The sequence below is a fragment of the Cynocephalus volans genome, chromosome 12 (assembly GCF_027409185.1).
Source record: "Cynocephalus volans isolate mCynVol1 chromosome 12, mCynVol1.pri, whole genome shotgun sequence".
NCBI classification, from domain to species: domain Eukaryota; kingdom Metazoa; phylum Chordata; class Mammalia; order Dermoptera; family Cynocephalidae; genus Cynocephalus; species Cynocephalus volans.
In genome coordinates this window covers 42,116,102-42,131,502 of record NC_084471.1, presented here as the reverse complement: position 1 = coordinate 42,131,502, position 15,401 = coordinate 42,116,102, and the positions used below count along the sequence as shown (strand labels likewise).

The 15,401-nt window shown below is 32.3% G+C and overlaps 1 protein-coding gene across 7 annotated transcripts in view; it reads right to left on the bottom strand.

The window, feature by feature from the left end:
- Positions 1-15,401, bottom strand: part of PPP1R12A (protein phosphatase 1 regulatory subunit 12A) — a 142,453-nt gene that overhangs the window by 55,657 nt on the left and 71,395 nt on the right. For all 7 annotated transcript variants that reach the window (XM_063074807.1, XM_063074809.1, XM_063074812.1 and 4 more), the window contains exons 5-9: positions 11,277-11,421; positions 5,077-5,151; positions 4,339-4,427; positions 4,034-4,191; positions 229-353 (exon numbers count right to left, since the gene is read on the bottom strand). In XM_063074807.1, coding sequence (XP_062930877.1) covers positions 229-353; positions 4,034-4,191; positions 4,339-4,427; positions 5,077-5,151; positions 11,277-11,421 — 592 coding nt within the window. The remainder of the gene's footprint in view (positions 1-228; positions 354-4,033; positions 4,192-4,338; positions 4,428-5,076; positions 5,152-11,276; positions 11,422-15,401) is intronic.

Below are 15,401 nucleotides of genomic sequence, written 5' to 3'. Positions count from 1 at the left end.
CTATAATATCAACTGTAATATCAGTTGCAAAAAGGATCCAAAAAACAAAAAAGACTACAACGTGGTTCAGAGGAAATCTCAAATTAAAAACAAAAAAATATATTTTTATTTTAAAACCTTAAGTATTTTTGGAATAAAGTATAAAAACTTAGAACCGTTTTAATGAGTTAGTCCAAATGGTACTTAAGCAGAATATATGTATTTTTAGTAAACAAAACTTTGGCTTACCTTTTTAATAGGTGATGTAGGTGTTGCCTGACCTGATGACACAGTAGGTGTTGTAACAGCTACAGGAGCTGCTTGTGTACTAGAAGTGTTGACAGTAGTTACAGAAGCCATGGATTTTGTCTTCTCTATTAAAAACAAAAAAAATCTTAAGAATCAAGATTCTACTGAAATTTGGTTTCAATAGCTGAGAAATTTTATACTTTATTTTATATCCTATTTTTATATTTTATAAAAAATTTTATACTATATTTTTGTTTAAGATTTGTTAATTAAGAGCCTTTCCGCATTACTATTTCTTTTCACAAATGGATTTTTCAAAGAGTTTCTAGAAATGTGTCAATATGTATGCTAAAGAAAGCAGTTAAAACAACTTGAAAGACATACAACAAAGCTTTTGAGAATAAAAAGCACAAATAGAACCTGACTTCAATACTTTTCAAACTAAAAAAAATTTTTTTAAATTTTAATTAAGATTTAAAACTTGAATGCATGAGTGCAATGTAACTTTAAAAATTACAATAGCTATGTAATTCTCTGATGGATAAACTATTATTGCTGATCTAAATCTGATTTTGCTACTCTTTATTCCAGGAAATCTAAAAGTGCTTTTGTCAGTTATTAGCTTATATTTCTGTCAAACAGCATGATTAAATGTCCCCAAGAGCATGCCTTCCCATTCCAAAAAAGTCTAAAGTTAAATGGGTACGACACCATCTTCTCGGAAAATAATCCACCTAACTGTGAAGAGAGTCATTCAACAAATATTTATAAAATACTGCCCTACGTACTGGAGATATATCAGCCAATGAAAACACAAAATACCTTAACTGAATGGGACTTACAGTACAGTAGGCAAAATAAACAATGAAAAAGATAAATAAACACCATGTAGCACCATTCAGCTTATTAAGTAAACATTATCAATATTGCTGAAGCCCTTCTATCCATTTGATTTCAACAAAGAGGAAAAGAAACCCTAAAAGCAAAAATATACTCCCCCTTTCTCATTTCCTCAACTACCCCTCAAAATTATAAATCATTTAGGTGGCAATTAAAACTTTTGGTTGTGTTCCTATTTTCATCTAGTTTATGAGGAGAAAGAACATTGAAGAAAAACTTGTTTGGTAAATAATTTATGAAAGAAAATCAGAAAAATAGTTATTTTATGTCAAATAGTTTCCTAAGGAAATAACCTTACAAAAAGCAAGAAAAAAAAAAAAAAAAAACAGTTTAAAAATTGTCAAAACAAGCTGTAACTGTACAGGGAGATGGCTGCTTTCTCAAGCTTGCCAAATAAAGCTTGGTTGATACTAAAAGAGTGAGAAAGAAGGAACCACACAGCATTTATATGGATTAATTCTTGAAATAGAGTCAAATTCTCTCCTTGCACAACTGACCACTAGAAACAGGAAGAACAAAATTATCATAGTACAATGCTTCAGAGGAACATTCAAAGTTAGCTCAGTGAAAAACTGAGCAGAGATATGCTTAAATTCCAAACAGGGAAATAATAAGATGTAATTTAATGATAATTATATTTACAGAATAGTAGAGTGTAAGAAATATCCAAATCATATAGTACAATTCCTCTCATTTCATGATCAAGGAAATTTCATCAACAAGGAAAAGACATCAGAAGATTTGCTAGTTAGCAGCAAAACTGGCTTAAAATTAAAGTCTTTTGTTTGTTTTAAATTGCTTCCCAGTACCAAACATTGAAAGTGAATTGTATACTACGGCCAATTAAAAAAATTAGATAACAAAAACTTAAAAAAATACTCAACATGTGAGTTAAGAGATCTGGGTGCTAGTCCTAGCTTTCTTGTGCACATGTGCATATGGTTTGATTTGTAATAGTATACTTTACTACTGACTGGAAGCCAAGGCATGTCTTTCAGGGAGGAGATTAATTACATAAAAATAACTTTAAATAGCTGCAAAAGTATCTGAGTCAATTTAAATATCAATGACATTATTTCATCTTTCAATTTCTGCAAAATGCACAAGGAAAACAATACAAATTTAACTGAAATGAAATTAGAAAGCATGTATGTTGATCACATTTAACTTAGTAGTTTAATTTTATACAAATATTATATGAAGCTAACATTTATTACAAAGCAATTGATTGTTATATAGTGTCCATAGAAAGCAGTTATTATCCTGATTTTACAGATGAGAAATCTAAGATTAAATAAATTACCCACACATATATTTATGAACCAGACCATGTTCTTAAACACTATATATGTTGATTCCCACATAATTTGTTTTTATAATTAGAAATATTTTAATTAGCATGTTATATAAATATAACATTCAATGACTACCTATTGCTTTAGCTTCCAATTTTACCCATATCTCACCAAGGCAAAGAATATGTTGAGTCACGTGACCAACAATGTGACAGCAATGAAGAAAAATTTAAATCCCCTAGTGACTAGGGACCTAGCCATCTACAAATTTCACCAACTCTGTGTATTACAGAAAAATAATTTATGTCTTAGATTACTAAGCTTCCAGAAAATAAAAGAATCCAAACACATCAGCTAGGCAACAAGGGTAGCCAACATCTGTTTAACATCTTGTTTAATGGGAAACAATTATCGATATGTTCCTTGACATGTATTTATTTAGTAAATCTTGGCTTCTCACATTTTCTTAGAGGAAATATTTTGCTAAGTGAGTAAAAACGAAATGATGCAAAGTGATGCTGTTGTGTCTAGAGGAAATATAGAAATTCCAAGGAATTCTAGGGTTCCATTTGTGTTTACCAATGACCACCAAACTGCTCCTGATAATGATGAGTTTTCTCATTGACCAAAAATCTTAATGGAAGTGCAATAAATTCTATTCATAAATTTATATTTTAAAATGTCAGGTTATACAATTCAAAGATGGCAATACTGGTATCTCATGCCATTCAAAAGATTTGAGTGATTAACAGACACAGATTAAGAAAATAAATGTTATTTAATATAAGCAACTAGGTAAACAAAATCTATAAAAACAGGCAGGCTAGAGGGGGAAAAAAACCCACAGAAACCATATCCTTGACATTAAAAAGAAATGTAAATTGTGATAGTGACTTTCTAAAGCAATTTGGCAGCACCTATTAAAAATGAAAATACATGTATCCTATGATTCAATAATTCAATTTCTAAGTCCACTAGAGAATCTCTTGCAAATATAAATAGAAAACATGATCACTGTGGCATTATTTGAAACAACAAAAAATTGAGAATAAAGTAAATGTTCACCAGAAGGGAAATGGATGCATTTATTAGAATTGCTATATATTACTTATGAATGTACATATAAGATAAAAAATTATAAAAATGCACTGCTTTTCTGTGTCTTTAAAATTTCTCAAAACAAAGTGAATCCCCCCACATCCTCACAGGAAAGTATACTGATTCAGTCCCTACTTCACTATTTCTTAGGGAAAATTTGGGACGCTGCTAGGACTATCAGAAAGCAGCAAGACCATTCTTGAATTGCTGAGAAACCATTCACGCCCTATCTGTACCATCCTAAGAGAGTCTTAGAAGCCTCTGCAACTTCTTCAAATCAAAAATATAGGTTGCCAAAATACAGAGGTGAACGAGTCTCCAGATAAATAGAGAATAATAAATTCATAACCGTATGTAAGTTTCTAATATTCACTGAAAGATAATTTACTGGCTTGTCAGCTATCTGAACAAGAAGCAAAATGGTCTGGAAAGTTTTAAAATTAAGCCTGATCTTGACTTACTTTATGCTGCAACAAAATTCAATGAAAATTCATTTATCCTTCAAATTTTACCTGTTTCAGCTTCTGACTCTGAGTCATCTTCCTCATCTTCTTCACTAGAACAGCTAGATTCATCTTTCTTTCCTTCTTCTTCTTCGTCAACCTTTTCTTGTTCCAGAGATTCAATACGGGACGCATTTTTCTCTGGTTCAATAATCAACGTTTCTTTGCTGTGAAAGGAAAATAGCCTTCAAATGATTATAAACACAAAAAATTAAAATACATTTGTTTTTCCCAGATTCACCATAATCATGCCTGTGGCCATTATGCCAACTCATTCATAGAATTAACAAAACCTAGTTTAGCATTTTACTTACTTTTTAAAGGTCTTCTGTGACTGATTATTGTCCATGTTTGCTGTTGATTCAATTAGTGGAGATTTCTTATCCCGTTTTTCACTATGAAGCTTTATACAAAGTTATGCAAAGAAAAATGAGGATATTATTAAAATAATATTAATTAGTAAAACACAGAGTTTAAAATAATAACAAAGTAGTTTTTCAAACACTAAACAAAAATGATAAAAAAAAACAGGAAAGGGCTTGGACAAAGAATGAAAAAGACTAGACAATTAAAAAGCTCCATGCAGAACTAAGTCAAATTTTTTACATCCCTCCAACTTTGGTTTATTGAAAAAGTCAAGGTCCACTAGCCACTTTGGATGACTTATTTTACTTAAAAATCTGCTTCCTAGTTATACAACTCCTTGCTTATCTAGGGCCTGTTATTTTCTAATAAGATATCTGACATTTTACAGTCTCCACCTTTTAAGCAAACTTTCTTATGAAATTACAAAAACATGTTATTCTTGAGAACATATGCATTATATAAGTATGCATTTTGTGAATCCGAGGAAATAGAAGTGGGGATAAGCAACACAAAAGGCTAAACATCACCACCATCCCTTCATTGTCTTTCACTATCATTTAGTTTGCTAGGACCAACTTAAAACCAAAAAGTACAAAACATCATAAGAATAATTTAACTGTCTGAAATTCAAAGCTATTAAAAGAATTCATTAATATAGGTAATTCTTAGACAGTCTTAAGACATACCAGATTTTGTTTCTTTTGCAACTCTTCTAAATATCCTAAAATGTCTTCATCTGCTACATCAAAGGCTGTTTGGCCCTATGTAGGGAACAAGGGGGGTGGTGATAGTAAAAAGTCAACAAATCATAAAATACCTTTGGTAATTCTGCATAATTATATAGAAAGTTAGGTAACATTTTCTATGACAGTTATAAACAACGTAATATGTATAACTCTAAAAAGAAGTTATGAGAAATCCAATGAGAGAAAAGCAGCTAAGAACACCTCCCTTTATTAATTTTTTTGGTAACAGCTTTATTAAGATACAATTCATATACCACACAAATCACACATTTAAAGTGTACAATTCAATGGTTTCAGGTATAGTCACAGAGTTGTATAACCATTACCATAATCAATTTTAGAACATTTTCATCACACCAAAAAGAATGTACCCTTTAGCAGTCACCCCCCTCCATTTTCCTATGCCCCCCACCCTGACGTAACTACTAATCTACTTTCTATCTCTATTGATTGGCCTATGCTGGACATTTCATATAAATGAAATCAGGTGACACATGGTCCTTTGTGACTGGCTTCAACTTAGCATGTTTTCAAGGTTCATCCATGTTATAGCAGGTTTCACTACTTCATTCCTTTCTATTGATGAATAACATTCTACTGCACGATATACACATTTTGCTAATCTAGTGATCAACTGGACACTTCCTTTTGCTTTTTGCTATAATGAATAGTATGAATATTTGTGTACAAGTTTTTGTGTGGGCATCTGTTTTTACTTTTTTGGTTATACAGCTAGGAATGAAATTACTGGTCATAGTTACTCTATATTTGATACCTCCCTTAAATAATTAAGTTCTTGGTAGAGTTATAAAATAAGAATATGTATTTCTAAACTGCTTAATGTTCAGCCAACCACAGATATGGCTTAGTGTCAAAATCAATCCAGATTTTTTGGGAGAGGAGAACAGAGCTGGGATTGCCAGGGGTGGCGGGGCGGGGAGGAGCTTCTGGGGGGCCACGAGGACTGACTACATCGCGTAATGGTAGATGTTGCTGACTGTCCTGATTTGAACATCCATGTTGCACATGTTGCAATGATGTTCGATGTTGCACCCCACAGATACGTATAAAAAAATTTTAAAAAATAAAAAAAATTAGTCCAGATGAATATCTGTCAATATAATTATTATGGAAAAGAAAATTTCAAAGAGCTGTTGATTAAACACAGTAAGGATTTTTCCTGCTGCCTGCATTAGTCCTTATAATAACCCTACTGGTACAAGTTTCCAGAATGCCAAAAGTTGATTATTTATTCTATATTCTCCCTTATATGTGGGCCAGTATATGATCCTTTCTCAGAAAAAATTGTTTTCAACTACAAAATATATCATTCTGAAAGGAAGTTTAAATTTCATTCATAACAGTACTCCCACATCCACAACAAAGTCAGAATGGATAGATAATGGCTTCTAAAAATCATACTAATTTTTCATTTAAAAACAAACACATAAACAAAACTACAACTTTCAATTCTACACTAACATCAAGATGTAACATCTACTCAGAAAGGAGCTACATTTCCAAACACTATAAAACAAATTATAAGCTACCCAATATCTGAGCTGGTTTTTCCATTATTTGCTGATAAGATAAAAGGTATGATCTATGAAGTATATCTTAAAAGTACATAAAATGCTGCTTTATGAAGATAGGGGAAGATAGGGGAGTGTGTGTATTTAAAATTTACAAGATTCAAAAACACTTCTTATATTTGCCTTTTCATGCCGGAAAGTCTTCCCAGTAGGAATTTAAGAGGCAATCTATCCTCCACCTAGTCCAGGATAAAAAGTTTTAGATTTAATAAACTTCCCTCCTATTTCAACCTTGAGTATTAAAAGCTAAGAATTAAACTCCCGAAGAATAAATTGCTCTGAAATAAAATAGCTGGCTCAAAATTTTAACGTGCCCTTTAGATTAGCAATACATGTTAATTCTAGTTCTGCTATATCCTACTTTCTCTGTTCTAAAATGTTACCAGTGTTATACATTTAAAGCAAATTGTCTTCAAGATCTTGTTATTGTGTGGAAGTCATAACTCACTGACTTCTTTTCAGGTATTATTTTAAGCCTTTATCAACTCTTCTCATAAATGAAATATCCCACCTTAAATTTTTTTTTTAATTATAATTAAATTTTCACAGCAATTAAATGCAATGGCATTATGTTAATAACTAAGGGATATTCCTTTTCAAGAATAAGAAATTGGGTCACCTTTCTTTTCACTTTCTCCCTTGATAAATGAGTGTACTTTGCAAACAGCAGCTGATAGAGAATAAAAACTAGAGCAAAATGTGGGCTATAAACAGAAAAATTTCTAATTTCAAGAAAGCACGCCCATCAATTTAACTCAATAACTTAACCATGTTCTTAAACAATCTACAGGACAAATAAAAGCTCACAATTGTGAAATTTTAAGTGTTATCTGATTCTTATCTACCATAAGTCTACAATGCTTCACCAATGGAGGACAAATCCAATACAGTATATAAGCAGAGTCACTCAAAACAATCAGTAAACAACCGAAGACACAATGCTGAGGTATGAGAAAATAAAAACTCTTATCAATAAAGAGAACTATCTTAAAAGAAAAAAAAACCTGGCTGTTCAAAAAACTAGTTCAATACATCTATAAATTACCAGAGCCATAGACAAACTAGCACCATTGTTTAAGTCTAATTTCACAGCCTCTTCATTCTTCTTTACTCACCTACTCTAACTAAATTCCTCTTGCAGGTATGATCTTTACTGATCTTCACAACCAGTGAAGTGGTTGGGACTATTATTAATATGATTCTCCTGGTTCAGATAAGGAAACCCAGGCTCTGAGTGAATGGTATTTGCCCAAAGTCATGCAGGTAATAAGGGGAATGTGGGAACAGAATCTAGGTTTCTATGGCTCTACTATGTCATTTTTGTCTTTATAGAAAATAAGAATAGGCTCAGACAGAATTAGAGTTAAAAAAAAAAAAAAAAAAATCCTTGTGCCATTAATGGCAGAAAAGCTTTGCTATTCATTTAAATCATTACAATGACAGTTAACAACCTAAAAACTTGCCTGCTAGTTGTATTAATGCATTAAGAGTAGTTCCAACTAGAAAAGGATCCTTAGTTAATATATAAAAAGGGACAATACTTTGGCACATTCTAGTAAAAAATTATTTTAATAAGAAAGCAAAACTAAAACCTTCATATTTAAAATCTATATCATATAATTTATAACAATGAATTAAAATGATAGCAAATGTGCTTTACGGTTTGTAAATAAGTTAAAGAAATGAGAATAAAATCTCTAAATATTTATTTTTGGAACATTTCCCCCACTTCCATGTAGCAAGACTTTTAGATTTTCTATATGATTTGTTGCATTTTCTATATTACATACATTTCTCCAAATCATGTTTTCTATTACTAAACAATTCATTGAAACTCTGAGAGTACATTCAGTGCATTCCTTTGATGCCATTTAAAAAAGAAATTTAGTAAAAATCTTCAATCTGTAAGTACTTAAGAAGGTATCAAATGACAAGATAAATTTATGTAGACAGGCTTACACAATTAAGACAAAGTAATTTGCTTTAATTGAACATGAAGTATGACATTTATTTTAAAATGTAACCAATGAAAACAGGAAAGACAGCCTAACTTAGGCAAAGTTATAAAATTATTACAATACAGAAAATTAAGAGAAAGATCTTATAAAAATATTTTCCATTACAGTTATTCTCAAAAAAAAAGGGCTCGTATTTGGGTATTTTTATGGCACAAAGCCTGCAGAATGCTATATGCATTATGTAACTCCACACCAATAAAAGATGTCTTTAAAATCTTGATTTTTAAAAGAAAGAAATGATATCTTGATAAAAATTTAAAATCATATTTTTTAGAACTTAATAGTATCTGGAAAATAAAATATATGAGAAAACTAAAACTAAGAAAAAGTTGCAGAGGAACTTATCAGAATTTAAAAAAAAAGAAAAACCAAAACAATTATCAGGGCTTTAGGAAAATTACTCAAATTCTTTGATCATGTTCCTGAATCTGCAAAACTTTTAACTTTGCAGGGTTACTAAAAGGATAACATTAGATAATATAAGTGAAAAAACTCTGAAAACTATAAAATTTTAAGGAAATGTGAGGCACAATTCTTTTAAGATCATATAAAGATCCACTGAAATGATGGAATGAGGGAAATAGATATTAAACAAAATTTAAGGTGACATAGGAGCTACTATTATAGTAATATAGAAAGAAAAGAATATAAAGCAAAATAATTTTATGTGTATCTTTCTCCGGGAGCATAATTATGATGAATTGTAGGACATAAGAATTAGACAATTATAGATAAGATACAAAATAAAATAATTTTTCTTATACATATTATATATTGTGCACATTTCAGTAGAATACTAATTGATCGGGGGAAACGTGAAATATTTAAACTAGGAAGTGAAGTAATCTTTTTTTGAAAACCATTTCAATTTGTAAGTATCTCTGTTCTGGTCCGTCTCTGGAGGCCACTATTACTAAATGAACTAACTATCAGCACTTGTGGGCAGGTGTCCTTTAAAGGGCTGTGTTTTGTGGGGAGAGAGACAGGAATGTAGACCAGAGTTCAGAGGGTAACAGTATCCACTAATTTCTTCAGAAAAATCACAACTGCAAGGAGAATTTCTACATGGAAAGAGAGGAAACATGAATTGTAAAGCTAAAATTAGCTGGCCTTTTACTTAAAATTAAATAGTATCAACATTTATTTGTCTTCTAAAGCTGATTACAAAACAGACAACTGTTGTAATAAAAAACTGTGAGAAAGCAGATTAAACACTTTGACTAAATATTCAGAATGAAGATTTCTGTACTTATATATAAATGCAAGCCTATACTACCAAATGGATCATTCTCAAACTTATTTTTATCTTGACTTTCCTGAAGATTTTCACCGCTTCCTATATTTTTCTTGCCTGCCCATTTATTATATAATATACATTTTTAAATCAGTTGATGAAATATATATTTAGGACTCTATTCCAGAAATAGCAAAGGAGTTCAGAGGGCTTCCTTATCTTGCTACATCAGTAACTACGATATGAATCTGCACTACTACCCTCATCTCTAACCATTTACCCATGGTCAAATCTTGGGCACAGGGCATGTCATATTTACTCTCCTCCTTTTGCAGCTCCCCCATTAGAAATTGCTGTTACCAGAGCAACCAGCACACATACCTATATTAATGGATACAACAGAATTAGAGGCCCTGTTCTGAATAAAGATGAGACCATTTTACAAACCTCTGCTAAATAATGTAGTACATTATCCTATGAAATGAAATATGCAAGGAATGTACTATATAAGGAAAGGGTAATTAAACTCACTAGAGGAGAAACATTTTGGGCTCTCCAGTTCTTGATAGATGATACTCATCGACCAAAATGGAGTGGGAGGGGACTATCACTATCACTGTTGATAGTGATAACTGACTGATAGTACTCTATTTGAAAGGCAGCAGAGGAGAAAAACCTAACCTAACGAGAAAACTGATGGCTTGAATCTTTTAATGATTTTGTGAAAAACATTTGTATGACATTTGATCCTTCCTCCTACTAATTGTGTGATATTAAGTAAATAATTTCCCTCACTTAACTGTTTTCTTACCTGCAAAACTAGACGACTAGATGTTGCATCTCAATGATCTTATGTCTTAAAACTTTATAGTTTTTACCATCCTCTTAAAAAACTACTATAAGCAAGCTAATAAGACTATCAGCTAAAGAAAATTAGAAACACCCCTGCATGTATATTCTAACTCATCGTGATGGCAGAAAACTCACACAGAAATGCAAAATTTTCTTAATTTATGAATTCCTAAGAAGATAATATCAATGCAAGTACTCAAATTTACTTTCTACATATGGTAATATGACTACTGAAAGAGTAATATTTCTTTCTTTGCTGAATAAGGCCAAAACTACCTCACATAGTAGCTTGAAAGACTTAAACCATGAACTAATAAATCAATTAATGACTTGCAAAACTTTTTTTTTTATAGTTGAGAAAAAAATACAATTACATAATTAAAATTCTTATAACATTTTGAAACCAAAACTCTTTCTAAAAGTTAAACTATTTAAGAGGCCTACCACTTTGTTGACCATCTCCATATCACACAGATTGTCCACTAAAATTCGACATGCTTCTTCTTTACCCCAATGAGCTGCAGCATGAAGAGGTGTCCAGCCATCGTAATCTTTAATATTAACATCATAGCCTGCCTGTATTAAAAGTCTAAAGAAATTGCAGTGAATTAGATAACCATTAAAATCTAGAAATAAGCAAACAGGATCAACAGCTCTATACCATGCAATTTAACCAAAATTTGCAATATATTCCTTTCCAAAGTTCAAATCCCCCCTCCCCTCAATGAATTAACTATGGCAAATAGAAAGTAATTCCCAGAAAACACTCAGAAAAAAAGGATCTTGAGTCATTGCCATAATAATGCAGTTTTAATTAATTCCTAATGACTATGAGTCTTATTATGGTTTGGTGTGACACTGATTAATTCTTGTTAATATAACTTTTAAGTGAAATTTTCACAGAAAAGCCCATATTTTCTCAATGTAAGATCAAAAACTAATGGATCAATTTGTAGATAAAACTGATTTACTGCAGAGACTATCATCATATGTCCACATGATATGACATCTCAGGCTAAACGTGTTCTAAAAATATACTGAGATCAAACAAGCTTATTTTGTTATGTTTTTGTTATCTTGCAGTTGAGGAACTGGTTTGTGAAAGCTTTCATGAACTTTTATAATATGCCATGGGAAATTTTCAAAGGAAAATGACAATCTGTTAGAAACAAAATAAAGCAAAACACATATTCCAAGGGGTCGAGTCTATTTTTCTGCAGAAGTAGAAAGCAGAAATTCCATTCATCAACAAGCTAGAAAACAGAAATACATTTTAATATGATGCAAAGAGATGCAAAAATTATGTTAGTATGCCCTTCTAACTGCACACTGACATCAACCTTTATTCTATTTAGAAAATAAGCTCACAGAGGGCAAAGAAAGGATCTATAAATTGCACACAGCACAGCCCCACACACAAAGGCGAACACTTGATACTTTACAATTCATGAAATCTAGTTGACCTTTACCTTACTTTCCAAGATGATGTGCTTGAGAAGGGCTTCTTTTTACCTACAGGAGGTGGTAGTGATAGCTAATGTATAATTGACCCTTCATTTATTTATGTTTAAGAATTGATCCCTTATTTCCTAACAATATCTAAAGCAGCTGTTTCCAATCTTGGCTCAGAACCATCTGAAGGGCTTATTTAAAAAACTAAAATAGATTCCCCAGCTGCACCCCAGTACTACTAATTAGCATACTGGGAGGTGGGCCCTGTCAAACTATATTTTTAATATGTCCCCTATATGATTTTCTTATCAGTGACTGTCGACTATATGCAGACTAACATTTAAGAGCCACAATCTAAAGAAAAGGCTAACAGATATACATAAGTCCAGAGATTTACGTTAGAGAAATATCTCTAACACATATATTATCAGAAACCTTGTTAATAGAGGCAGAGATAATACTGAAATATAAGGCAATAAAAACATATCTGCCGTTAGGAAATATGAACTATAATGTCGACTATACTGAGCAACGTAAAACTATATGTGCTTGGGAATCTATGTGGAGAGGGAAGAGAGAGTTAGGAAGGTAGATAATTTTTTTTCAACAAACATGATTCTCTGAATATGCCAGGTCCTACAAGGATACTTAAAAAACAAACACACAAAAAACTAGCTATATTCAATGAAGGGCAAAAGACAAGTAAAACAACAATGAGCCCTTATGGACAGGTTCTGTGATGAAGATGCAATAGGAGTACAGAACTGAAAAGCATCAAAATCAAATTGAAAGGCTTTGTGTATTTTAGGGAAGGGGAAGTGAGAGAAGGCTTCATTTGAAACAGATTTCTCCTATTTATTTTTCATTTCAAACATATTTTTATTTATTTATTTTCATAAGTAACATTTCAAAAATAAAAAAGAATAAAAAGAAACATAGGGAGTCACTCTCTCACTGCTGACCTTTTAGCCAGCTAGTTTCCCCTCCCCATAGATAACCAAGCTATTAATTTTGACTGCATCCTTACAGAAAGATTTCTTGTACATATAAGCAAATACAATTTTTAAATTTGTAAAATGAATAAAAATAATGCATACTTCTTGATTTTGACATTTCATAATACATCCTGGTGCTCTTTCCATAGCCATATGTAAATAGATTTCTCATTCATGTTTTAATTGCTGCAGGGTATTCCAGTGAAAGGATGTACCATACTTTATTAAACCATTCTCCTACTCCTATACATACTTTACTTCCTATGTGGGTAAGAATATCTGTAAAAAAATTCAGAGATAGAATTTCTGAGCTAAAGAACAACTGTTACTTTAATAGAATTTGCTCACTTGTCATTTATATTTCCACCAGTGATGTTGAGTGCCTTTCCCCCATACCTTGCCAAAAGTGTGCTAAATGTTTTGATCTTTACCAATATGACAGATAAAATGATAAAATTCACTGTAGCCTTATCTGCATTTAATTATGAATAAAGTTGAACATTTCTTTTTGCATATGCTTAAGAGCCTTGAACTGATTCAAAGAATTGAACAGAATTTGCTTCCAAGTTGAAGAGATGGTAAATAAAGGGATCTAGACAGAAACCACAGTAGGCATTCTGACATCATGACTGAATTTCAAATAGATATATATGGCTGGAATAATGCATGCCTGAGGAGCAATAATGGCAGCTAGTTTAAAGGAGCAGACAGTGGCCAGATGATGATGGGGTTTACGTGCTAAGCTGAAGAGTTTAAAATTTATCCTGATTCCCACTGAGAACCTTAATGAAGGATTTCTGGAGCTTGGGTAATAACTTAATTACAAAGATAACTTGGAAGCAGTCTAGAAACCTATTTTACAATGCAATCCAGTACTCACACTATGTTTATAGAAACAAGAGTTTTAAGAAACAATTCTTACCTTTTCTATATGCAACACTCTTTGATATTTTCTATTCTTTTACAAAAATGCTGCTGGCAACTCACTAAATTCATTTCATCACAAGCTAATGGGACTTGAAAACTTCAAAAAATTTTTGATTAGCGAGAAACAGATGGGAGACAAGGAAATTAATTAAAAGGCAATACTAATACTACCATTTTAGGAGAAAGCCTAAGATACTGAAGATGAGTAGAGATTGAAAAGAGGAGGGAACGTGGGAATTGGTTGACCCACTTAAACTTCTTCATTGCTTTTACTGATGAGAGGGAATAAGGAAGACAGACATATTAGAAACTCAAGTAGGTCAGAAGCAATTTAAAGGGTGTAGTAGATTTTGTGAGGACTGACTGGTCTTATGTACTTTCACATACATATAACAAAAGTTATGTGTCAAAGAATTTTTTTTCTTACAGTTGCTGTGACGGTTAATTTCAGGTGTCAACTTGATTGGACTGAGGGATGCCTAAATGTGTGTGAAGCACTGTTTCTGGGTGTGTCTATGAGGGTGTTTCCAGGGGAGACTGGCATGTAAATCAGTGGAAAGGAAGATCCATCCTCAATATGGGTGGGCACCATCCAATCAGCTGGGGCCCCAGATGAGACAAACAGGTGGAAGAGGGGAGGAGTCTCTCTGCTCTTCTCTCTCCTTTCCAGAGCTGGATGCCTTTTCTTTTCTTGCCTGTGGACATCAAACTCCAGGTTCTTCAGCTTTTGGACTCTGGGACTTGCATCAGTGGCCTCTCTGGGGCTCTCAGGCTTTTGGCCTCAGCCTGAGGGCTGCACCTCAGCTTCCCTGGTTCTGAGATTCTGGACTTGGACTAAAAGCCATGCTACCAGCTTCTCTACTTCTCCAGCTTGCAGATGGACTACCACATGAGCCAATTCCCCTAATAAATCCCCTCTCATATATCCTAATGGTTCTGTCTCGGTGGAGAACTCTGACTGATACAGTTGCCAACACTTTTGCAATGCATAAGTTAAAAAAATAATAAAAAAAAAAAATATATAATATAGTGACATAAAAGAGCTTTGTTCCAAGGAAATCTGCTGATTAATATATAACCCAACAGAGTCAAAGTTATTAGGCTAATAGCACTGAGTTCTAGTGTTCATGTAGTAAGAAAACTGTATCTGAGATAAACTACATGTAAATAAATATTCAGCAGGAATCAACCATGC